The 25,169-nt window shown below is 38.2% G+C and overlaps 1 protein-coding gene across 1 annotated transcript in view; it reads left to right on the top strand.

Annotated features, from left to right (window-relative positions):
* PPP1R42 (protein phosphatase 1 regulatory subunit 42) overlaps positions 1-24,413 on the top strand; it is a 73,767-nt gene extending 49,354 nt beyond the window's left edge. The window contains exons 6-8 of the mRNA XM_058275606.2: positions 8,473-8,590; positions 12,512-12,644; positions 24,287-24,413. Coding sequence (XP_058131589.1) covers positions 8,473-8,590; positions 12,512-12,644; positions 24,287-24,311 — 276 coding nt within the window. The 3' untranslated portion in view covers positions 24,312-24,413. The remainder of the gene's footprint in view (positions 1-8,472; positions 8,591-12,511; positions 12,645-24,286) is intronic.
* Positions 24,414-25,169: the final 756 nt, after the last annotated feature.

The following is a 25,169-nucleotide window of genomic DNA, read 5'->3' as shown; positions in this document are numbered from 1 at the left end:
GTGGAGCTGGCCATGCGCAGTGCTGATGCGCGCAAGGAGTGCCGTGCCACGCAAGGGTGTCCCCCGCGTGGGGGAGCCCCACGCGCAAGGAGTGCGCCCGTGAGGAAAAGCCGCCCAGCGTGAAAAGAAAGAGCAGCCTGCCCAGGAATGGCGCCGCCCACACTTCCCGTGCCGCTGACGACAACAGAAGCAGACAAAGAAACAAGACGCAGCAAATAGACACCAAGAACAGACAACCAGGGGAAGGGGGGAAATTAAATAAATAAATAAATCTTTAAAAAAAAAAAAAAAATCATAATGTCCAGAATCCAACCAATAATTACTAGAAAATTCAAGAAGCCTGAAAATATAAATCATAAGTAGAGAAAAACCAGTCAAGAAAAAATACCCATAAATGACATGGATTTTAAAAAATCGATTATAACGGTGTTAATAATCAGGTAGCTTTGGGGAAAAATATACCAAGTGTAAAATATGCGCAATAGTTAGTAGTAATATTTTGATAATGCTCTTTCATAGTTTTTAACAAATGTTTCACAGCAATGCAAGGTGTTGGTGGGATGATGTATAGAAGTGCAGTATGATGATGTGTATGTTTTGTAAGTTCACAGCTTTTACTATACATTTATTGCTTGTGTATGTTCATTTATGAATGATATACTTCAGTAAATTCTATATTTTTTAAAAAGCTATTATAAATATGTTCTAAAATTTAAAGACAGCATCAATATAAAAAGAAATGAAAAGAAAGATGAGAGCAAGGTATTTTGACTTATTCACTTCAGGATTCCCCAGAGTTCACCCCAGAACATGGCCCATAGAAACCCATGAAATGTTTACAGAATAAATGAATAAGGGAGTAAAAACTATCTGGAGCAGGAAATGCAAACCATTCAGCAAATCAAGTGGCTGGGATATACCAGAGGTTGCTTTTCTCTTCCATAGAGAGAAGATATCCAGGGAGTCAGGATGAAATCCCAAGTTTTTTTACTTCAAGCTAGAAGAATTAAGCAATTAAAGACGCCTGGACACATCTTCTTGGGAGCTCTGAATATAGACATTGCCCTGGGTATATTTAAAAGCAGCTTTTATGGAAGGCCTAGTCAAAAAAAATTTGAAGCTTAGCATCAGAATTTTAACTCTCTCGTTGCTCTGTGTTTCCTGGGGTCAGTGAATCTCTCTCTCTCTCTTTTTTGGCTTTAATTTTTCCCTGTTCTTTATGCTCATTGAAGTTGCCCCAAAGCTACTGACATCAAGCCTGTTCCACAAGGGAGAAATCTCATGTGCCAGACTTAGGGTCACTGACATCCATCCTAAGAGTCATCAGCAAGAGACAGCTTTGTGCCACAGGGAAAATGAAATACACATCATTAAAGAAGACTCACAAAACCACTATAATTATCTGAGGTTCTTGGGACTTAGAGCAACTGCTTTTACATAAACATCAGTAGGTTCCTAAATTGAACGTGGAGAAAACATGAAATAACTGAGTGTGGTTCCTACATATCTCCCTAGAAATTACTTGAGGAAAGTATATTTTAAAAAATTATTGCTTTGGCTGATAAATTATCCTTGTCTCTAGAAATAACTCAAAGTCATTATTCAAATGTATATTAAATGGAGTTTTTCCACACTCATTGTATTAAATATTATAAATATTGCACTAGATTACCTAGTTATATGAAATCCTGTTGATCAATCCTGTACATGGATTTTTGTGAAGTTGTAAACTATGTTAGTGATTTGTATGTATTTGAAACTAATTGACTACTCCTAGTCCTGTTCCACAGAACTGAACTTGCATGTCTTTTGGCTTGGAAGACTCATTTTTAAGTACCTACTCTAAGAAAAACATGAAAAAAATAATGTTCCCCCTTAGAATGGTTAAATAACTTTGAACCTTCCAAACAAGATTCTGGTTTGAGTAGTGAGAAAAAGAAAGATATTTAAGAAAAAACTAAAGGAACACCTGCAAGGAAAAATACTATCAGGGTGACTGAAATTCTTGAGCTGTATAGAAATAATAGAATAGGAAAAAGAAAAGAAAGAATTGGGTGGCTGGGAAATACAGGCATTCCCAAATGACATTCATGCCCTACCTTCCTGAGGATCCGAGTGCCACAGGGGAGCAGGTGCCCTTGAGGCAGAGGCTCAGCCATGGACCTGTGAGGAGTTGCCAAGTGGCTACCGCAACATCTTGGTCCTTCTCGCTGCTTGGGATTTCATTCCCTTCCCTCTTTTCCGCTCTGCAGAACCACTGCTGTCGAGGCCTTCTCCCCACCCCTGCCCCCCTCCCAACACCCCCAGCCTTGCCCTCATCTCTCCTGTCTCCTAGTCCAAAGCTGGTCCAGAGCAGGGACTTCTATGACAGGACTATCTAGAAAGGGGCAGGGGGAGAAAGAAATAGAAGAAAAGAGAAGGTAAGTCCTCTTTTCTCTTTCCATGTCTCTCATGTCTTTGGCCTCTCTAAACAGCAATATCTTCAAAACAATCCCATGTTCTCTTTCTCCCTTATAATTCCTATTCTGCTCCAATCTCAGCCCCTCAGCCCCTCCCCTATTCATTCATTTATGCATCCATTCATGCATTCCTTTCTTTTTATCCATTTGTTGGACAAGCATATTGTGTATCAACACTTGCTAGGCAGTAGGGGAGAGAATAATGAGTAAAAACCACCTTTGTGGAGGCTTCAGCATTGAGGAGAGACATTAGCAAATAATCACCCAAAAGCAAATGTAAATTTTCACCTGTGACAGCTACTACAAAGAAGTGCACGGCTCTGAGAACCTATGACGGAAGGATTTGCCCTAATTAGGGATGTCAGTGAAGGCTTCCCTGTGGAAGAGAACCTGAGAGAAGGACTGACCCATGCAAGGGAATAACATATGCAAAGGCCTGGGGGAGGGGCCTTTATGAGGGAGTCAGAGCAGAGAAGTAAAGGCGTAGTGTGGGGCAACCTGAGGCCAGTGGGCAGATGGGCAGCACTCATGGAGAGCCGCCGACAGTGCTGAAACCAGGGGTGAAGTAATTATAGAGTTTAGCATTTTGAAGAGATCAGTGTGCCTACCGTGTAGAGAACAGATTGAAAAAGTCAGCCTAGTTAGGAGGTGAGAAATTTGGGGATGAAAATGAAGAGTGTGGGCAGATTAGAGAGATGTTTAAGAAGCAGTGGAGCAAGTGGAGCTCAATGGCTGAGCACCTATCCAAGAAGTACAGTGAACACAAATTGGTGGTGAGTTGTATATAGGGAATGTAATAGAAAACGTCAAGAATGATTTCCCATTTTCTGCCTTGTACAATAGCAAACAGGGAACTCAAGAGTCATGTTTTGGGGAGAGAAAGAAGATCCTAAGTTTAAGTCATGTAGAGTTTGAAGTGCCTTTTGAAATGTTCCAGAGGAAATAACAAGGTGACAAGTAGGTAAATAAGGCCAGAGCTCAGAGGAGAGACAAATGTGGGAGTCTTCAGCATATAGGTAAGTGGTCACTGAAACTGCCATCATGGATGAGAGTGCCTGGAGAGAAGGGGATAGAAGAGAGTATGATGAAATGGTCACAGTGGCTTAACACAAAATCTAGTTGTTCCTCTGGCCTAGAGATGACCCTTCCCTCCTCTCAAGGCCAACCATTGAAAACATTATCATCAATGTGGCATTTCATTTTCCATAAAGGATCTTAGTAGAAATGGAGAAGATGCTGGGTTACAGGAGGAAAACTTTTTTCTAACTATGATGTTAACCTTCTGTAGTGGTCCAGGGAAGGGAAACAAATGATTGGAAGCAATAAATATAGATTATAGAAAAAGAGGCAAGTAAATCAGTGGCTGAGGGTCTGCCATGGGGGCCAGCTTCTTCTGCTACCCAGTGGGAGATCCAGTATTTTGGAGACACAGTGATGCATTATGAGAGGTTTTATATTATTGTCACTGCCCTTTTGGGGCTTTTTCTCAAATAGATTTTCACGGCCTGTCCCATGCAACAGTCCACCAGATAGAACACTGATTTCATGAGATGTATTCTGAGTTCTCAAAAGCAACTTTTAGGAAACAGCCTGTTCATAAATTGGGGATTTCTGTGGTCTCTTTGTTGGGAGATTCATGAAGGGTCCATGGAGCTTGCAAGATTGTAGAATCATAAAACCATGAACGGAGTGGTCAGCAGGGTAAGATGCTTTGAAGAACTGAGAATGAGAAAGTCCAAATCTTGTAGAGTGGGAATCAGAGGTAAGATTAGCAGTGTCTTTTCATTAGCACCAGGCTACAGAAGGAAGTAGAGGCAGTGGTCTAGCTGTTTCTCGCTCCAAATATGGTCCCAGAACCAGCATGAAAACATCAGAAATGCAGAATCTCACGTTCTGTCCCAGATCTAAGAGAATGTGCAGTTACACATGATCCCTAGGTGATCTATTTTTCCATTTATTTTACAGCTTACAATAAAGATATGTCCAAGATCACTCCTATGTTAGTGCTTCTGGAAATTCTAAAGCTCTCCACAAGAATTAGGTATTATTCAGTCAATATTATTATTGGCAGCAACTAAACATTTATTTTATAAGAATGCTTTGCCTTACTGAGGGAGTTTTACCTTTTTATTTTTTGCCATTCAATAATGCTTAGGCAAATGAAAGCTTGAGAAGCACTGGTCTAGCTAGACTACTCTTTCGAGATGTTTGACTGTGGTAGGATGAAAATCAGAGGAAAGGGAGCAAATGGAAATGTAAGAGAGGAGATCCCCAGGGGAAAGAGGTCTGGTAGAGGGGACATGGGATCAAATAACCGATTAACCGGGGAAAAGTGGTGTGATGCTTCCCTGGTTGATAAAGGTGGGAAATAGGAAGGGAAGAGGAAGTTGAGTCTAAAGGCAGAAAACTGAAAAAACTTTGGGGAAATGACCCACTTCTACCCAGTAGAACTGGTATGTGAACTATTGAGAAGGAGGAGAAAGAGAGATTTTAGGCCGAACAATGCTCCATAGTTTAGAAATTCTGATCATTAACTCATGGGACTCTAGTTTAAATGACACTTACTTTTGGTTAGCATTTCTTTACATTTTTTCCCTGTAATTCCTTTAAACAAATATGTATCAATATTAAATACCTCAATGATCATTTACAGGTAAAACTTTTGAATCTCTGTCTGCAGTGAGTTTGATGAGTATAATTTGAACCATAAACTTCACTGGGACTAACATTATATAGCTTGTTGGCAGTATTAAGTAAATACCATAGTTCCAAAACATATACAAACTTGAAAGAACAAATTTATTTTTAAATAATTATGTCTACAAAGTTTGCTAAATCAATAAAATGATCGGAAAAGTTCACTTCATAGTCAAATACATTAGTGATGTACTTCATTGGTTTTCTGATGACCATTTATCATGAGGTATAGTATCCTCAGAATGAATGGGAGAAATAAAAAACTTGACATGCTTGCCTTTTACATAAACTAAATACTTGATTTAAGACACAAATGAGCAAATCACGATGGCCTGTCATGTTTTCCCAGTTTCTAATGTATTCAACCTCTGCTCAATATTGATCCTGACAAGCAAAGTGGCCCAAAGATAAATTTATTCACTCCACAGTTTAGTCAGGAACAAGCCAAAAAGTATAGATTTTCCCAGGAAGATGATGACAGGCAGTCAGGGGGATGACAAATGGCTGTCTGTAGATTTAGTTAGGACAGTTGGGCCAGACGTTTCCGATAAAGATTGGAGTGTGCTGGTCAAATACAGGTTCATCAGTGGTCATCATTAATTGTGGAGAAAGCACGGTCACGGCTGCAGGCGCCTATGAGGCCCTTAGGCACCAGCCCCTGCACAGGAAATGGAATGTGCTCCTCAGTTTTTTGCAACACTTCTCTAAGTGATAGCATGACATGATCATTTATCAAACAGAGACTGTCCAGAAAAGTGTCTGGTCCCTTTAGTGTAACTTATTGAAGGGGCAGGAAAGCGAAAGCATTTTATTAAAGACAGGAAGGCAATGAACAACCAGAGCGTATCCAAAGGGTAATCATATTTCAGCACAGGATTAGTTTAGTCTTAAATAAACACACACTGGAGGGACTGCGTTGAGGGTCATTTATCAAGTGAGGAACAATTAACAAAACTCTATAGGACTCTTTTTATCTATATAAATTTAAAGGTCTCTATTGTTATTATTTGGAAGACAGGTACTGTATTCAACACTGTGTGAAAACTCAACTCAAAATCCTGTCCTTAAAGGTTTTTAGATGAAGAAAAATACAAAAGATAATTAAGGCTGTATTAAATGCTATTGAACAAATGCTGTGCAGAGGCCATAATCCCAGGACCTAGGGCTCACGTTAACAATTTTTGAAGTGAGTTTTCTTATAAGAAGTGAACTCTTTGCTTTTCAGTGAATCAGAAGCTTCTCACAACAATTTTTGCTCCCCATTAACAAAATTAAGAGAAGGGTAAGTAGTTGAGGGGACTTCGATGCCACTTTTACACCCAGTACATCTAATCCTAATTTCAAGCACTTTGTGAATAAATGTGAAAATTTAAGTAACCTGCCTAAGGTCACACAGTATGTAGCAATGCCAGGAAGTTTGGCATTACCTGTGTTTGTTGTTGTTGTTGAATAATGAAGTAGGCAGAACTGGAAATAATTTTACCATTTTGCAAAAGGAAGCCAGTCTCAGGTGTGTCCTACACAACCACTTGTAACGATATAGACACACATCTGTAGACTCCAAATTTGGTACCTCTATGTTATGACAACACTTCGTGGGGATGTTTAATGTACAGAGGGAATTATTATCAAAGTTTCATAGTAAAATATGATTTCCTAAAATTTAAAATATAAATTAGTCTTAAAATTTTTCAAAAATGCAAAAATGAAATGTGTAAGCAGTAGACATGGGCAGAGCAAGGACTAAGATGGACGTCACAAACAAGTTAAGGCTAAAGAGGTATCAAGCTTTGAAGGTGAGGAAATTGTTAGAAATAAAAATACCAGGCAACACATATCAATTTGCTCTCAGCTTTGCAATTAAGAACATATATGAATTAATTATAATATGTATCTCTAACTTAACCTTATACACCATGATAATTTTGATCTAAAATTTGGCCTGAAGGAAAAAATAGAAGCGTCATTATGATATTTGTCTGTGGCTATCCTCTGGAATCTTCACTAACTTTTTAATGCTTACCCTATACTCTGAAGAATGATAATCCCCATAGATGTGTCCAAGATCACACATATCTTAATGCTTCTGAAAATCCTAAAGCTCTCCACAAGAATTAGGTATTATTGGCAGTCATTATTGTTAGTCAGTAGTAAAACATTTGTTTTAAGAGAATGCTTTGCCTTACTGGGGGACGTTTCCTTTTTATTTTAAATTTTTTGCCATTCAATTAAAAAGAAATCAACTGAAGGCTAAAGAGTAACAAAAATATTTTTTGCATTACTTTTATGAGCATTTCATTACAGATTAAGTTTAGTTGGTTTTTAAAATGAAAAAAAAAAAAACCTTTTTGGAAATATAAAAAAATCCTTGAAGTATATTTCACTCTCATGTGATTGTAGTTAAAAGTAAAATAAGGGAAGAAAAGTAAAAAGAGAAAAAGGAGAAAGCAAGGAAAGGAATGACAGAAGACAAGAAATTGGAGAGAGTGTCATTGTATGGGAAAGTGGAGAAAATTGTATCATTGGATGGGCAATAGAAATACAAATAGGGAGAAAGAGGAGGTGAAGGGGAGAAACAGAGAGCTGGCTCTTAAGTGCCATGAATCTGTTTTCCTCACATTTGAGTTACAGATTTTGGAATAATTTAATTATTTCTTGAAATATCAATTGGCTGATTTTTTCTGATAAGCTAAAAATCATGCAAATGTTTATGATGTAATATAAAGCAAAATAATAAGCAGAGCAGAAAGACATTGTTCAAAAAAGAAGGCTGGAAGGAAAACAATATATTAATAGTGTTCTGTCAGTAATAAGCATGCACGTGATTTTATTCTTCTATTTTATTTTGATACATCTTTTCCAAATTCTTAAAATTAGCATGCATTCTTCATAAAATAAAAAGCAACTATATGTTATGCTTACTAGTCCTTTAATTGCCTTCATCTGCAAACTTCCAGAAGCTCCACTAAGAGAAACGCAACCACTGCAGCTTTGGGTCACTAGAGGGGCAAAAGTGTTTTCTGAGCTACAGGTTGGTCCATTTAAGGAAGCATGCCAGAAAAGGCCTGTGGCTCACAGCTCAGGACCTTGTCTTTTGCCTCATCTTTGCCCCCTCTATTAGCAGTACAAATCATTTTTAAAATTTACTCTTAATTATTATGGTACATTTCCTAAGCACTTGTCCCTGAGCTTAGAACTCCATGAAAAGCAGTAATTCATTTAAAGGTATTTAATTGAGATATAATTCAGTTAATCGACATACTAGAAATACTGATAATTTATGCAATATTTGTGTCTTGCTTTTCTGTGATTATAGGATTTGGAGTTTTTACTGAACAAGTTGATGAAGTTGTGGAAAATGGATCTAAATGGAAATCCTGTTTGTCTCAAACCAAAGTTCAGGGACAGACTAATATTGGTGTCCAAATCACTGGGTACATATTTATATTATATTAATATAATTTTCTTAGGGAAAAAGACCTGGTTAAATTTTTAGTTAATTTATCAGTTAGCCTTTGGAAATATAAAATATGACATTTGGATTTATGAAAATGGTCAATGTTAAATTAAATATTTTGAATAAGAGCATAATTTAGAATAGAGAAATAAAGCATGAAAAATGCCTGCTATTCAGAAATAATCACTTAAAGCACTAGCCGCTCTTTCTCAAAAAAGAAAAACTGGCTATTACCATAAAAAATTGCCAATCATAAATGTGTAGAACTCACTGACATTTTACCAGACTTTTATTGGTACAAATCCTGTGAAGATCCTGAGAGACTCCCTAGCTCTTGGTACTGTTGAAAAAATTGATCACGGTTTTTGTTGCTTGACACTTGCCAAATTGTACCCTAAGACGATTCAGGAGTCCCTCTCATTTGAAAAGGGAGCTGGCTGGGAGGTCCCTTTATGAGATCCTTACAAATAATAATATTGCTGAATGTGCACTATACCGAGGGAAATGGGCAAAAGCAATTGTTCAACAGAGGTCTAGTTACACAGCATGAGAAAGCCTGGCAGTGCCCTCTCCTCCAGGAGACTCATGAGAGGCTTTCCTGAATTGCAATTTCTTTGACATGCTATACTTGGAATGGATGTGGCTCCAGCAGTTAAGCACCTGCCTCCCACATGGGAGGTCCCCAGTTTGGTTCCCAGTGCCTCCTGAAAAAAACAAAAACAAACAACAAGCAAAACAAAACAAAAAACCCAACTAGGGGAAGCCGAAATGGCTTCGTGGTTGAGCGCTGGGTTCCCACTACCAGGTCCCAGGTTCAATCCCAAGCCCCCAGTACCTTCTCCCCCCAAAAAAGACACAACTAATGTATTACAAAAATACACTTAGAAACTGTGGCAAATGTTGATTATTCAATGCTAGTCAATAGTTCTCTGTGGGGGAAGGGCATATCAGAAAAATCCAAGACGTTTTTTCAAAATATATAGGCAAGTCTTCTACCAGTCAAGGGTAAGGAAGAGAGAGTAAACAGGGAGATAGGTAAGTATATATTTTTAAAAGCTCTACAGATGATTCTGTTATGCATCCCCACAGCTCCCCACCCTCCTCTCCTCTCTGCCCATCACACACAATTGTATTAATCCCCTACCCCTAATAAGTAGAGTCAAGATAAAATAATCAGTGTGATGATTAAGAACCTTCCAGTGTTCATGGGATCATTTCTGGAAACATTTTTCATGCTTGTACTAGAGGTAAGCCTGTAAAAGATGTGGGAGAGAAGTATTCCGATTTACAAATAAAAAAGGTTTATTCAAAGTTTGTTTTGAATAACTCCTCTTTTCTATATTTTATGTTTACAAAATTAATACACCTTTGATGCAGAAAATATAGAAAAGGAGAAAATAAATATCACTCATATCCCACCATAAATCGGCTGTTAACACTTTAGTATATGTCCTAGTCTTTTTTCTATGCATGTAGATACATATAACAAACTCTCTTTGATTTTAGTTTATCTTATTCTCATTTCTTTCTTTTTTCCTAAATGTAAAACAAAATGAAACAAAATAGCAGAGTTAATTGAGGGCCTGGTTTGGTGTGTTCTAGGAAGAAGTATGGGGACACTTGGGAGCCACTTTATGTTTTATAATTAGCCCAGCCCTCACCAGAGAGAATGAAGATCTGCATGTGTGGTTTTCTTAGCAAGACGGGAAGCAAATGTTGTGTTGAGAGCAGCTCAATAAAACTATATGAATCTCATAGTTCTCTGACCTTGTGTCCATTACCTGGATTCTCCCCTAAACCACTGCCACACCATGTGAGGTTCAACACCCTAAAAAAAGGAGCTGAGGTGGCTCAAGCGATTAAGCACCTCTCTGCCACATGGGAGGTCCCAGGTTCAGTTCCTGGTGCCTCCTAAAGAAAAGATGAGCAGACAGCAAATGGACACAGAGAGCAGACAGCGAACCCAAACAATGGGGGGAGAGGTGGCAGGTGGGGGGCAAAGAATAAAGAAATAAAGAATCAATCTTTTTTTTAAATACCTTAAATAAAACCAATTGCTAAGAAACAGAGGGAGTTAGGTTAATTGAGGCACTGTCTCTGAGTCATTCGTCAGCCCTGCCTTGGACATTTACATGAGGAAGAAGAGACCATGGTAAAATTTGGATTTTTAATTCCTTATCTTTATAGTAGATGTTTTAAAAATATGTACCATTATTCATATCCCATCCAAAATATGCTAAAAAATTATACAATTTTTTAAAAAGATTTCTTTCTTTCTTTCTCCCCAATCCCGCACTTGTTTGCTCACTGTCTGCACTCTGTTCATCTTTTTTAGAAGGCACTGAGGCACCTAGTCATTAATAAAAACATCTGGAAAACATTAATAAATACAAATGATTGGGAAAATTAAGCATAAAAGAACTACCTTTAATGTAAAGTTAGAAGTACTTAGATGTTGGAGAAAAGAAAATACAATTTCTTAAATTGTAACTTGGTAAGAGCTATTTTTCAATTTTTAAAAGTACATAAGATGAGATATGATGTCAATTATACTTTGAGAGAGTTTGGTTCTAGTTTATATTTTCAGTTTCATCACATTATTTTTTACTTTGAGTATAACAATATTATAGATCATATGTAAGTGGTGCTATTAATACTTTCAGTATTAAAATTATTATTTTATCAGAATATTGTCATTTTCCCTCTAAGAGTATGGTACAACAAATTTTACTACATCCGTTTTTTCATTGTGGGATTCAGTGGAAAGATGAGAGAAAATATTTTGTTTAACTTAAAAAACTGCCTTACAGCAAACTTTGCTAGAAAAGATATCATTTATTTTTAATTAAATGAAGGCCATCTGTCTTCATGTGATTAAAAGTTAATTTTAAAAATCTCCTATAATTAGGGGATAGATTAAAATTTTAGAGTATATTCATATACAATGGAAGACTGTCAGGCATTTAAAATTGTGTCCAAAGAAAAGACATGGTGAAATGCTCACAATACAATTATTAAAAAACAGGATGTTAAACCGCATAGAGAATTCCAATTTTATATAATACACACAAATATGTATACACACACACATACATGGAATATAAGAACATGTTAAGAAATACTCCAAAGTGTGAGGTTTTCAGTGATTATTTCTAGTTGGTAGAAAACAAGCCATTTTAATTTTTTCTTTTTCCTTCTTATATTTTCCAAATATCTTACAACTTAAAAAATTATTTCTATAATTTTAAGAGCTCTATTTTTAAAACTTTCTTTAGAGGAACCAGATGTTAATATAGCTGAGACCTTGCATCATAGAACCAAGGCCAGCTGCCTGAGTTGTTCCCATTACATTCTATGTCTTAGGATGTAATGAGCATTAACAATGTTGAATGCCCTTTAAAAGTACCATGTTACACATATAAAATTTCTTACGCACCATAATGTAAAATATATTTTGCTTTTCCTAAGATAAGTAATCATAATATTCTTTAAATCAATAGAAAATAAGACTTCATTTTTGTTGAATATGACCTTTTCGTTTTTAAAAATAACAATATAATTTACTGAAAGGGTCCTGTAAGGGAGGACCATACCCCAAATTGTTTATAGTGATTATATGGCAGTAGTGGGAAGGAGAGGTATAGAGAGTAATTACAGAGCTTTTTTATGTTCCTTCCATCATGTTTCAGTTGCAATAATAAGCTAGTATTCTTTTTGAAATCAGGGGAAAGAAATGTCTAAAAATAAATTAAAGCTCAAGAGAAATGCAGAAGCTGTGTAAATAAGGTATTCAGAAAAGAAGTGTGTTTCATCCTAGCTGTAACTTAAGTTCATGCGCCCTAAACTAGAAATGTATATTTTAAATATATACATAATTTTCACATGTCTTTTTCTCTAGAATTTCTTGATGGAAAAGAAATTAAACCAATGGAAAGACAATTCCTAATGAATTGGAAAGCATCCAAAGATGCCAAAAAATTCAACAAGAAAAAGGGCATGAAAAATGAGGAGACAAGCAACTCATACTATAAGTAAGCACACTGTCATTCATTAGTTGATAACTTCTACTAGCAAAGGGAAGGGAATATTCTACTCAACCAATTGTCAAGAAATAAAGTGTGTTTTTTTCTGTTTTTTTTTTTTAATTTACACAATTGTATGTGTAGATAAATAAAACTTCTAAATATAGGAAAATTTACCTACAAAGTTTACAAATGAAAATGGTAATCACTATCCACAAAAGTCTTGCAGCTATGTATCTTACACCTAACCCCATGAGGGTGAGGAGAAAATATGAAATCTTATGGCTGGCAAATGTGCATGATATTAGTTATGCTAACAGTGAAGCTTAAGTCATTTTTATATTTTTTAAATAACAGTATGAAAATCACATTTTTCAACAGAACACAAAATGAAAATGTACCACAACCACATCCAAGTATTCTGGGGCCCGTTCCGGTTCTTATGCATACCTCCCAACACTAGACTATTTTAATTAAGCCTAACATGTCACAAAGGATACACCAACCTCCCTTGCCTAACAAATGCAACTGAATTTAACTAAGTGTAATGTGTAGTAATTATCATATTGAGAAGCATCAAAGGATTAACTTTTCACAGTCTGTCATTCACAACATTGGAATAAGAACCTTTCCTCCCTTCTAAGAAAGTGTTTGAATGCTGAATATTCTCCTTGTTCCACCAAGGCTAACAGCAGCAGGGGATGGGGTATGGCAAAGGGGTTAAGCCAGGACAGTAGGTAAAGGGAAGCCAGAACAGGGTGGGGAGGTTTTATGCTGGACGGCATATCCCAGGAGCTCTGCCACTCAGGCGGAGGAGGTGGAGGTGAGGAGCGACAGGTGGAAGGTTCTGAAGGAGGTCAGATGATGTTGCCATATCACGTCCTTTGAACGTGAACTGTGGAAAACCCTCTAGGAGACTAGGACTTTCTTAGGTGACTGTAGACCCATAACTGATGCTGTATTGGCAATGTGAATTTCTCCAAATTTGAAGCTTGTAAAATAGGCACATGTTTCCAGGGCAGAACCAGACTTAGAGAAAGGATGCCAGTATTTTACCTATTCTCAGTATTACACCAAAGATGCCAAATCACCTTATTAATTTTGAAGTACTCTTAGATTTCAACCCCAACCCTCACCTGAGAATTGGGTCTACTCTAAAAATAATATAGCTTTTTCCATCCCATATTTCAAAAATTCTTCCTAAATCAGGGACAATTAATTGGTTGTTTTTTTAAAACTTCTCATGAAGTTCAACAAAATAATGATTATAGGGAAGTGGATATAGCTCAAGTGATTGAGCTTCCACCTACCACACAGGAGGTCCCAGGTTCAGTTTCCAGTGCCTTCTGGAGAGGATGAGCAAGACAGTGAACTGGTACGATGGGATGGCACAGCAAGCTGATGCAACAAGATGCAATAAGGAGACACAAAGAAGAAACACAATGAAAGACACAACAAAGCAAGGAGTGGAGGTGGCTCAAGAGATTGAGCCCCTCTTTGGGAGGTCCCACAATTTGGTTCCTGGTGCCTCCTAAAGAGAAGATGAGCAGACATAGTGAGCACACAGTGAATAGACACAGAAAGCAGACAGCAAGTGCAAACAACAAAGGGGGGGGGAATAAATAAATCTTTAAAAAGTAATAATTATAATTTGTGATTTACAGGCTACAATTTTTTAATGTACACTTGAAAATTCTTATTAGCATCTTTATAATCTAGTTTGACTCTCAACTAATTAGCATAAACTCTTTAAAGCCATCTGTGACACTATCATGCAGAAGCATTATTTTATACTTTAGTGTAGTTGTTACTATGATAACCATTGCTAATTTAAAATGGAAAGCACTTGGGGTCTAGAAGGCAAAGAAGAGGGGGCCAAGGGAGAAAAGAGCTGACCTTTACTATGCCTAATATTCCTGATATTTACACACATTATTGCATTGAATCCTTACAACCTGTGGGATAGATAATTAGTATATTCATTTTTCAGGTGAGAAAGCTGAGTTTTAGAAAAATAAAGTAAGTTGTTAGGTCACAAGGCTAGCAGGAGACACAGTCTTTAATCAAAGTTATCTAACTTCATGAAATAGCTTTAGCATCTAGTCACCACTCTAGCACTGTCTGGCTGAAATTTGCTGGTCCACAAGGACAAGAATGGCTGCTCTACTTAGAAATTGCCACTTAGTCTGGAGGGAATTTAGGAAAATCTGCAGATGCATAAAAACATTATGTGGAAATTATAATTTTATAAATAAAAAGGACCTTGGGAGAAAAATATGGGATAATACATGATGAAGAACTTTGAAATTTTAAAGGAGCATTCAAATTTAAAACTTATATGATTCACTTTAATGCAAGATGGACAACTCTAAGGTCAGTTAAATGACACTGAAATTAAAATTGAAGGTTAACTATCTGAGCTTCTCTCAGGAGGGCTTAGTTATTATCCCGTGGGCAGCTGTGAATACTCCCCTGCTACATGTCGCCATCTCCATCCAAAGGAGAGATGCAGATCTGAACCTTTCACACTTAAAATAAGTGACTTCCTTATAAACATATATGTAATGCTCTACCCTCACGTGAGTGGCTAATAACGTACTGCATGGTCTTTATTGCAAAGGCTCTTTTATTACTGCTTTGTGAAAAAAGGAAAACGTATTAAAATCTAGAAGATATATTATCTATATTTAAACTCTACAATATACCTTTCAGCCTTTAGAAGAGCCAACTGCACCTATTAAAGGCACCTCTGTGCAACAAATACATTGAGAGTGACCAGGAATTCTCAGGAAGAAAGTAATTTCTGCTTTTCATCTTCTACATATTTTTATAGCCTTATCAATTTGGAGCTATAGTTTGGGGACTATGATAAAATTATGGAGATTATGACCTTCAACTTGAAGGATTTTAACAATAAAAAATCTTGTCTTAAATACAATATAACTATATAACTAGAAATTTAGAAACAGGGAAGCAGATTTGGCTCAACTGATAGAGCGTCCACCTACCACATGGGAGGTCCAAGGTTCAAAACCCAGGGCCTCCTGACCTGTGTGGTGAACTGGCTCACATGCAGTGCCAATGCGTGCAAGGAGTGACGTGCCACACAGGGGTGTCCCCCATGTAGGGGAGCCCCACGTGCAAGGAGTGTGCCCCTCAAGGAGAGCCACCCAGTGCAAAAAAAAGCGTAGCCTGCCCAGGAGTGGCAACGTACACACAGAGAGCTGATGCAGCAAGATGGACACAACAAAAAGAGACACAGATTCCTGGTGCCGCTGACAAGAATACAAGGAGACACAGAAGAACACACAGTGAATGGACACAGAGAAATAAATCTTTAAAAAAAAAAAGAAATTAGAAATAAAACCAAGCACTTTAATAAATCCAAAATATATGCGTATCTTTTGGCTTTACATTTGTAGCACTTTTGTGGAAACAATTTATTCAGTTAATAAACACTGAGCACCTTGGATATGCCCAGGTCTCTGCTGGTGGAGGGAGGAGGATCTGGTAAACAATGTGGAATAGTAAATGCCAAAATTTAGGTATGAACATATTCCATAAACTAGATGATTCATCACTTTGAAAAATAAATGGACTCAGAGCAGCAAAACGCCAGGGCAGTGATTATTTATGTCAATGTTGGTGTGTCCATTTTGTCTGTGAGAGTTGACCACAAACTTTCCTGCATAGGTTTTTATCTATAAAAGTCTATGATATTTTTACCTTGGGTATTAATTATATTCGTGTTACTGAGGACATAGTTAGCTTTATTTAATTCCATTTCATAAAATATTATTTTAGATATTCTAATTTTTTACAATTTAGTTATTTGTTTCAAAGAGGGATGCTTTTAAATCTTTGTATGCTACAGGTAATTTGGAAACAAAGCATCACATAGTTCCTGTTTTTAGCCACAACTCAGTAAGCAAAAATTAGTCTTTTTCTCTGAAATACAAAGATCCTTTCTAAATGGGAATGCATCTCTAGAAAGATTCTAAAAAGATACAAAGAACAAAATTACTAAAGAGATGGCGTAGGTTCCTTCAAATATTTGTATGCTTTGTCTTGGGCAGGGGGTTCTCACTGTCAACAGCAGTCAAAGAGAGGCTCTCCATGTGTCTTAGTCTTGGGTTCTAAAAGAACAAAGTTGTATTGTGGGCCTGCCTGCATGGTCATAAAGCTGCAGTGGGAAGGGTTGGTTAAGGAGGGGTTGGTTGAGGAAGGGCTGTGAATCAGAAGAGTCCCAGGAGCAGCAAGTAGAGATGTCTGGATGATCAGGATTATAGCAGAAGAGCAGCAGACAAGAAATAAATGTTCTATAAGTCAAGTGGTCTTTGCCTCAAAGGCCCAACTGATGCCCAGCCGTGGGTGGACCACTGCACCTGGGCGTCTAGTGGTAGTTAGGAGAGGAGCCTGGAGGACTAAGGAAGGAGGCAACATTGACTCTCCTCCAAACCAATGCTTCTTAATCTGGTATTCCTGAAGGAGATCCATAGTTGCATGAGATTCTCAAAGGAATTTATGATTCAAAAAAGATTTAAGAATTGCAACTCTAAAATGTGCATGGCAGTATTGTGTTCAAGAAGCATGAGGCATACAACTTACGCTCAAGTGTTCAGAAGATAGATAGATAGATAGATAGATAGATAGATAGATAGATAGATAGAATGATATGGCAGATGTGCAAAAAAAAAAGCTAAAATTGGTGGATCTGTTTATCTGAGGGTGGGATATTGATATGTTGGAGTTCTCTGGGATTTTATTATTTTTGTAACTGTCCTGTAAATTTGAGTGTATTTCAAAATAAAAAGTTAAAAAAAAAAATCAGTACTCTAACCTTGAGCACATACATAATTTAGTTTCTTATGAATCAACTCTAAATCATTTGACATGAAGAAAATTACTTCATTTTGAAATGATGGTATTGCTCAAAATTTAAGGATAATAGGGAAGTGGTTGTGGCTCAAATGACAGAGCATCCACCTACCATATGGAGGGTCCAGGGTTCCATACCCAGGGCCTCCTGACATGTGTGGTGAGCTGGCCCATGTTCAGTGTGCCACACAGGGGTGTCCCCCATATAGGGGAGCCCCATGCATAAGGAGTGTACCCCGCAAGGAGAGCCACCCCATGTGAAAAAAGTGCAGCCCACCCAGGAGTGGTGCCACACACACAGCTGACGCAGCAAGATGACGCAACAAAAATAAACGACACAGATTCCCGGTCCTGCAGGACAAGAATCCAAGCAGACACAGAAGAACACACAGCAAATGGACACAAAGATCAGACAACAGGGGGAAAGGGGAGAGAAATAAATAAAATAAATCTTTAAAAAAATAAAAAATAAAGATAATAGGAAATAACTTCTATTTATTCATAAAATACTAGGCAACTGCTATATGCCAGGCAACAATGAAAAGAAAAGGTCAAATGAAACAGTCCTGATCTCAAAGAGCTTGCAACGAACTAGTTAGGGAGACACAGGGGACAAGAGTACCGTATATAGTGTGATAAATGCTTTGGGCATTATAAACCAAATCCTAATACATCATATAAATTTTTCATTTAACTTAATTTCTCATTTATAATCAATACAGTGATTGTGCTATTGATCTTTCCAACCATACCATACTAATCATTACAACATGACGAGAGACAATAGCCTATTTCATTGAGAAAGTAATTAGAGCCAGTGGTTTCCTTCTCCCAGAACTGCCTGCTGAAGATGAGGTGGGTTTGTCAAGAGATCCTCTTTACACGATCCAAGCAAGGGATGGGGAATAGTATTCCCTAATGGAGCTTCCTGAAGAAGCTGCAATAGCTCAGGCTTGCTGGGATGGAGGTTTCGTGGAGAGAGGATCCTGTGAGTCTGAAAAATGCTTGAGTCCTGATTTTGGCCATGACTCCTCTCCAGCACAATAAAATAGGAGCTGTGTGAGGGTTTGTTTTATTGTTTATGTCCATTGTCATTACCATCAAAGCCTCAGCCGGCTTGTTCACAACACTCCAATAGCGGCTTAGAGGTTTTCACGATAGTTGTCAGTTCCACAGCAGTGCTCCTAGGTATTCTTTGCTAAGCATTTTGGGAGGTCTTGCTAGTATATCATCAAGATGGAAAAGAAAACAGGCCCAGAAAACAATGCTGGTGATTCCTATGATTGCCACACCATTGATTTAGATCAGTTGTGAGCTGGGGCACATACCACATAGTCTATAGCCTTAAGCAAAGCTCTGATCACTAGGACTGCCCTGTTGAAACAGCATTATCATTTCCCACATTTACCTAAAAATTTGGAGCTAAATGCATTTTAAAAAAAATATAAAATACTATGTACTCCAAAGACAGACTACTCTAAACAAAGCCAGCATGATAGAAGAGTTTCTGTGAGAACATAAAGAAGGTGTTGCTTCTTCCCTGTCAGAGTAGTCGATTACGTTAAATCCTCAGTGTTCAGTTTTATCCTCTGAAATAATGTTACATAAATATTTTCTTTTGAATGTTTTTATTTCCTCAGGTAATATTTTGCTACAAGCATGTCAAAATATTGTCTTGATGTCTTGAAAGTAAAATATTATTAGATGAAAATGTCAATTCTACCTCTCTTTAATAAAAGGTGGCCAATGCACTATGGAATTTCATCAAGCTCTTGATATAAATATTTAGGGTATGCTTATTGCTAATATTTTACAATTTAACATAAAGCTAAGAGATAATGAGAATAAAGTTAGGCCAATAAAGCATTCAAAACAAAATACTGGGAAGCGGTTGTGGCTCAATTGATAGAGCCTCCGCCTATTATATGGCGGGTCCAGGGTTTGATACCCAGGGCCTCCTGACCCGTGTGGTGAGCTGGCCCACGCGCAGTGCTGCTAGGTGCAAGGAGTGCCCTGCCATGTAGGGGTGTCCCCCCATAGGCGTAGCCCACGCGTAAGGAGTGCACCCCTCAAGGAGAGCCACCCCATGCAAAAAAGTGCAGCCCTCCCAGAAGTGGAACCGCACACACGGAGACCTGACACAGCAAGATGACGCAACAAAAAAAGTGACACAATTTCCCAGTGCCACATGACAAGAATGCAAATGGACACAGAAGAACACACAGCGAATGGACACAGAGAACAGACAACCGGAGGAGAAGGGGAGAGAAAAAAATAAATGTTTAAAAAAAAAAACACAAAACACCCAGTCTAAACACAAAGAATAATTTCTAGTTTCCAGAAGGTGGGTTAAAGCAAATTCATCCCATAATTACTTTAAGGGAGCGAATGATCAAATATCAGCAGATGTATCCCCTATAGTCTACATTTAATACATGAGGTGAGAAGCTTGCTAACAAATAGAAGGGGCTTAGAATGTGTCTTCCAAAGTGCTAAAAGCATGTACCCCCATCTCCTTTAGGGCTCTAAGCACTGGGAGCTATGCCTGTATCCTAATAGTGAAACAGTGAAGCAACATCTGTCCAAAGACAGGAATGTTTTCCACCTCCTCTATAAATGTGTGCAATCTGTGCTCATGTATATTTACACAAGCCTGCTTTCCCTACAGGGAGGAAAAAGTCAGACCCATTGACGTTGCTTTTGACCCTCAAACTGAACTTGATACTATCAATGTACACTTTAATTAAAGATTAGGTCAAAACTATTATTTAAAGTCTGGTTTTGAACAAATGCCTTCACTGTTCAATTACAAATAATGTATGTATTAAACAAACAAAAAAAGGTACACATTATTGCTTCTTTCTGTGTTTGTCACAGTAAATACTTCTGACAGATGTTTCCTCTTTTCAAACATGCTGGGAGGTGCCTGAGCCTTAGTAATTTAAAAATAGACATGAAATGTATTTACATATTGCATATAAAATCCACTGAGAATACTGTACAGCACTGTACAATGGAAAAAGCAAATTACTCGATTATTTAACTATCTTTCAAGCCCAAGCAATGTTAATAAAGTCAATCCATCTCTTTTGTTAATGTAAAAATAATAACTTTCCAGCTAGGTTAGAGTGCCCTTAGTTTCAGATGCTCTTAAGGAATGTGAATCTCTGGGACCCATAATTCATAGGAAATGTTCACTGTATGTTAACATTTCTAAAATACCTATTATTTTTTACATGATGGAAGCGTGAGGTTTCTTCGAATTAAAAAGTGTACTTTAATAACAGTAGAAATAACTTGCCTTCACTCTGTTAAGGTTATGTTTGAACAGTTGTAACAACACATTCCTATGTGCTTCAAGAAGGATTTGAAACTCATAATATTTTTGGTCATGCACTCTGGGATGATATAAACTCACTTGCAAATCTCAAAATCCCTTTAATTTTACTTGACTAAACCTAACCTCAGTATCCTTAATTTTATATGCAAAACAAAATTGTATATATCAGTAATGTAGGTATAATATTAACATTTTGATTTGTTGTTCTCAGAACCCTTATGAAATTAGGACAAAAAAAAAAAGGCAATAGTGGTCAGCAACATGAACCTTTATAATTAGGACAGACTAAGCCAGTGTATGTAACTTCTAGTCTCAGTTCCGTCAATGGCTCACTCTGTGAGTAAGACCTACCTCAAAAGAGCTACATTAATTATTTTCCATTTTAAAATGGATATATTTTAGAAGCTAAATTGTCCTTACGCAAACAAATTTTTAAAAATAGCTGAAACCTTTGAGAAAATGATGAGGAAATAAGGCTTGAAGAGGCACAGTCACAGGGCCCAAGGTGCTATGAGGCAGAGCTGGGACTTGAACCCAGGTTCTTGACTCTTAAAGCTCTGCTCTCAACTGCTCTGCCTTGGGCTCCCAGACTCAAATGTCCTCAGGGACAGGCAGTTAAAGTTAGTGAGGGAAGCAGAACATTGCAGAGCACACGCCCACCTAAGGGGAAGTGCAGCCACTAAGTTCCAGACCAGTGTGGCCAGGCAGATGTCCGGATGGACTTGACAAATGAGAGTAGCTAGGAAGCCAGAGATCTAAATTTTATGTGAAATTACCTAATTTTAAAATCTTTTGCCAACTTTTTAAATAAAAGAACATATACACCTATTAAAATAGATTAAAAAGTAATGTTGGCAAGGATATGGAGGAACTGGAACTCTCATGCACTGCTGGTGGTAGTGCAAAGAATATAGCCACTTTGGAAAAGTTTGCCAATTTCTCATAAAGTTAAACATACCTTTACCACATCCAGTATTGGGAAATACTGCTCAGTATTTTCCCAAGCAAAATGAAAACCCCACGATCACACAAAAAGCACATACTTGAATATTAATAATGGTTTACTTGTAGGAAGCAGATGTGGCTCAACTGATAGAGCATCCGCCTATTATAGGTGGTCCAGGGTTCAGTACCCAGGGCCTCCTGGCCCGTATGGTGAGCCGGCCCATGCACAGTGCTGATGCGCGCAAGGAGTGCCATGCCATGCAGGGGTGTCCCCCATGTAGGGGAGCCCCACGTGCAAAGACTGCACCCCACAAGGAGAGCCGCCCTGAGAAAAAAAACACAGCCTGCCCAGGAGTGGCACCGCACACATGGAGAGCTGACGCAGCAAGATGACGCATCAAAAAGAGACAGATTCCTGGTGCTGCCTGACAAGAATGCAAGTGGACACAGAAGAACACACAGCGAATGGACAGAGAGCAGACAATGGGGGGGGGGGGGAGTGAAGGGGAGAGAAATAAAACATCTTTTAAAAATAATAATAATGGTTTACTTGTAATTATGAAACTGGAAACCCAAATGTTTCTCAACTAGAGAATGGATACATTGTGATACGTCCATATAAAATACTATTCAGCAGTACAAAGGAATGAACTAGTGATACACAACATGGATCTCAAAAGTATTTTGCTAAGTGGAAGAAGCCAGACTCAAAAGGTTATATACTGTCTGAGTCTATTTATATGGCATTCTGGCAAAGGCAAAACATACAGAAAAGAGATCAGTAAGTTGCCTGGGACTGAGGGTAGGGAAAAGATTAACTAGAGAAGGTCAGCATGAGAGAATTTTTAAGGGTGATAGAAATGTTCTATATCTTTATTGTGGTGATTATATGACTGCATATGTTTCAAAACTCACAGAACTATACATTTAAAAAGGGTGAAGTGCATATTATACTTTAATAAAAACATAAGGCAAAACAGTTGAAAGGAGGAAACGGGCTTGGCCCAGTGGTTAGGGCGTCCGTCTACCACATGGGAGGTCCACGGTTCAAGCCCCGGGCCTCCCTGACCCGTGTGGAGCTGGCCATGCGCAGTGCTGATGCGCACAAGGAGTGCCGTGCCACACAGGGGTGTCCCCCCGTGTAGGGGAGCCCCATGCACAAGGTGTGCGCCCTAAGGAGAGCCACCCAGCGTGAAAGAAAGTGCAGCCTGCCCAGGAATGGTGCCGCCCACACTTCCCTTGCCGCTGACAACAACAGAAGCGGACAAAGAAACAAGATGCAGCAAATAGACACAGAGAACAGACAACCAGGGTGGGGGTGGGGGAGGATTAAATAAATAAATAAATCTTTAAAAAAAAAACAGTTGAAAGGTGAAAACAAGCACTAACCTACTGTTTGATATATAGATATCTATCACAAAGGAATATATTTTCTTTAATATGTGTGATTATTTTGCACTATAAAGAAAATAAGATCACAATGTATTTGACATGCTTAGAAAAAAGACAAGCTTCATTTTAAGACCTAACCCATTCACCGAAATAAAATCTACAGCACTCTAAAACCATGTACTTTCAGGAAAACAATTAAGAGTTCCAAAGAATTATATACTAAGAAAACAGCACTTGGATTGTTAATAATCGTCAACTGCAAAAATTGTCAAGTTATTTAAAGTATGTTCCTAATTGAGATAACACATCCGGAAACGTTTTGCAAATTATAAACTACTCTACAAATATTAAATAGAATATTATGTAAAAAGCACAAACTTTAGGGTCAGTCTGCCTGGCATGAATCCTGTCTTTGCCACTTACTAGCTGTGCAACCACAGAAAAGTTTACTCCCTCTGAGCATTTTCAGCTATAAAATGTAAAACCCTCTTTGAGCTTTTGAAAAGATTTAGAAGAGAAAATACTTGTAAAGCATTTAGCACATATAAACTGCTAAATTAAATGGTAGCTGTTACAAATCTAGTGTTGGACATTTTAGGAAGATTTTCATATTCCGAATTAGGACTAGGCACCGACGATCCCCATCAGAGGCTTCAGAGAGGCTGCTTGGCATGGCAGCAGGAAGGCTCAGGGGCTGCGCCGCAGTGGTTGGTCTTGGTCCATCAGTCTTTTCCTACCTGACTGATGGACACCCCCCGTGGGCGCTGTTAGCCCCACCGTGATGGGGCCTCTAGCAAGCCGGGTTAGGTAGGGCAAGGCAAGTGAGGTGCCAAGGGCACAAAGTTTAAGAAGCCCTCTTGGGTGTCTCACTTACCTCAACCTATCCCCAGCCCACCATCCCTCCAGTGTTCTTATTTCCATACCACTCCAGCTCATAGATTCTCCACATATCTTCCCTACCCCAACGGGAAAATCCTTAAAAATAATCACTTGCCTCCACTATTTTTACTGTGTCCTAGAGTCTATATGATAACTTTTTGGGAGAGGGGAACTTTCATTTTTAAAATAATTTAATGCTTTTTTCCTTTCTATACAGAAATCTGGTTCTGAAAGAATCTTGAAGCTTGCTGACCAAAAAATTATATATATGAACCTCGCTTTCTCCATAGCCCAAAAGAAAATAACTTTGTGGGGAAAAAACAAGTAAATTCAGTCTAAATTTATCTGAAATGTTTGATTTTTTTTAACTTGATAAAGCTTATAGGACTTTTGTGGGTTTGTAGTTTTAAGATATCATATTAAAAAAGCTTTACCGTCTTGATTTTGCTTCTGTACAGAATCTGAAACATTGCTTTCCACGTGTGAATTTAAGGATCTAGTTGCTTTATTCCTCATTACCTGCAGTTTACTGGGAAAATCAAGATAAAAGATGTGCTTTCTCACTCACTGAAAGAACATTTCTAAAATGTAAATCATTCTAGTTACAGGATTAAATGAGAACTGAGATGAAAGCCTGAGGACCATTCTGATTCACTCTTATTTCTGATGTGCAGAGCGGTACATCCGAATACAGCACGTCCCACGATTACTATGTACTCCTTGGTAGTTCCAATTTAAAAACTGATTGCAAAGTAAACTATATCCATAGGCAGGAGCAGTTTCATTAATGAAGTTTTTAATGTGTTATCCGTTTACTCCAAAGAAGAAAAATGTGCTGCTCTTTGCGTTGTCGGGATTGTCCTAAGTATACAGTTATTATGATGCTAGAAAGTAGCGTGCTTCCGCTCAGACTTCACTTACGAAGGCGACAGGTCCAGGATGCACGGGCCTGGCGTTCAGCTCCGGCCTCGGGGCGCAGCGCCCTTGGCCAGGGAGCCCCGGACCGTTCCATCGGGGCGCAGCGCCCTTGCCAAGAGAGCCCCGGACCGCTGCCCGCTCAGCAGCGCACCCCTCGGCGGGCCCGCGCTTGCCGAAAAGCC

Source organism: Dasypus novemcinctus, chromosome 14 (genome assembly GCF_030445035.2).
Source record: "Dasypus novemcinctus isolate mDasNov1 chromosome 14, mDasNov1.1.hap2, whole genome shotgun sequence".
NCBI lineage: Eukaryota > Metazoa > Chordata > Mammalia > Cingulata > Dasypodidae > Dasypus > Dasypus novemcinctus.
Note: the sequence above shows the minus strand (reverse complement) of the source record. Positions and strands in the feature narration are given on the sequence as shown.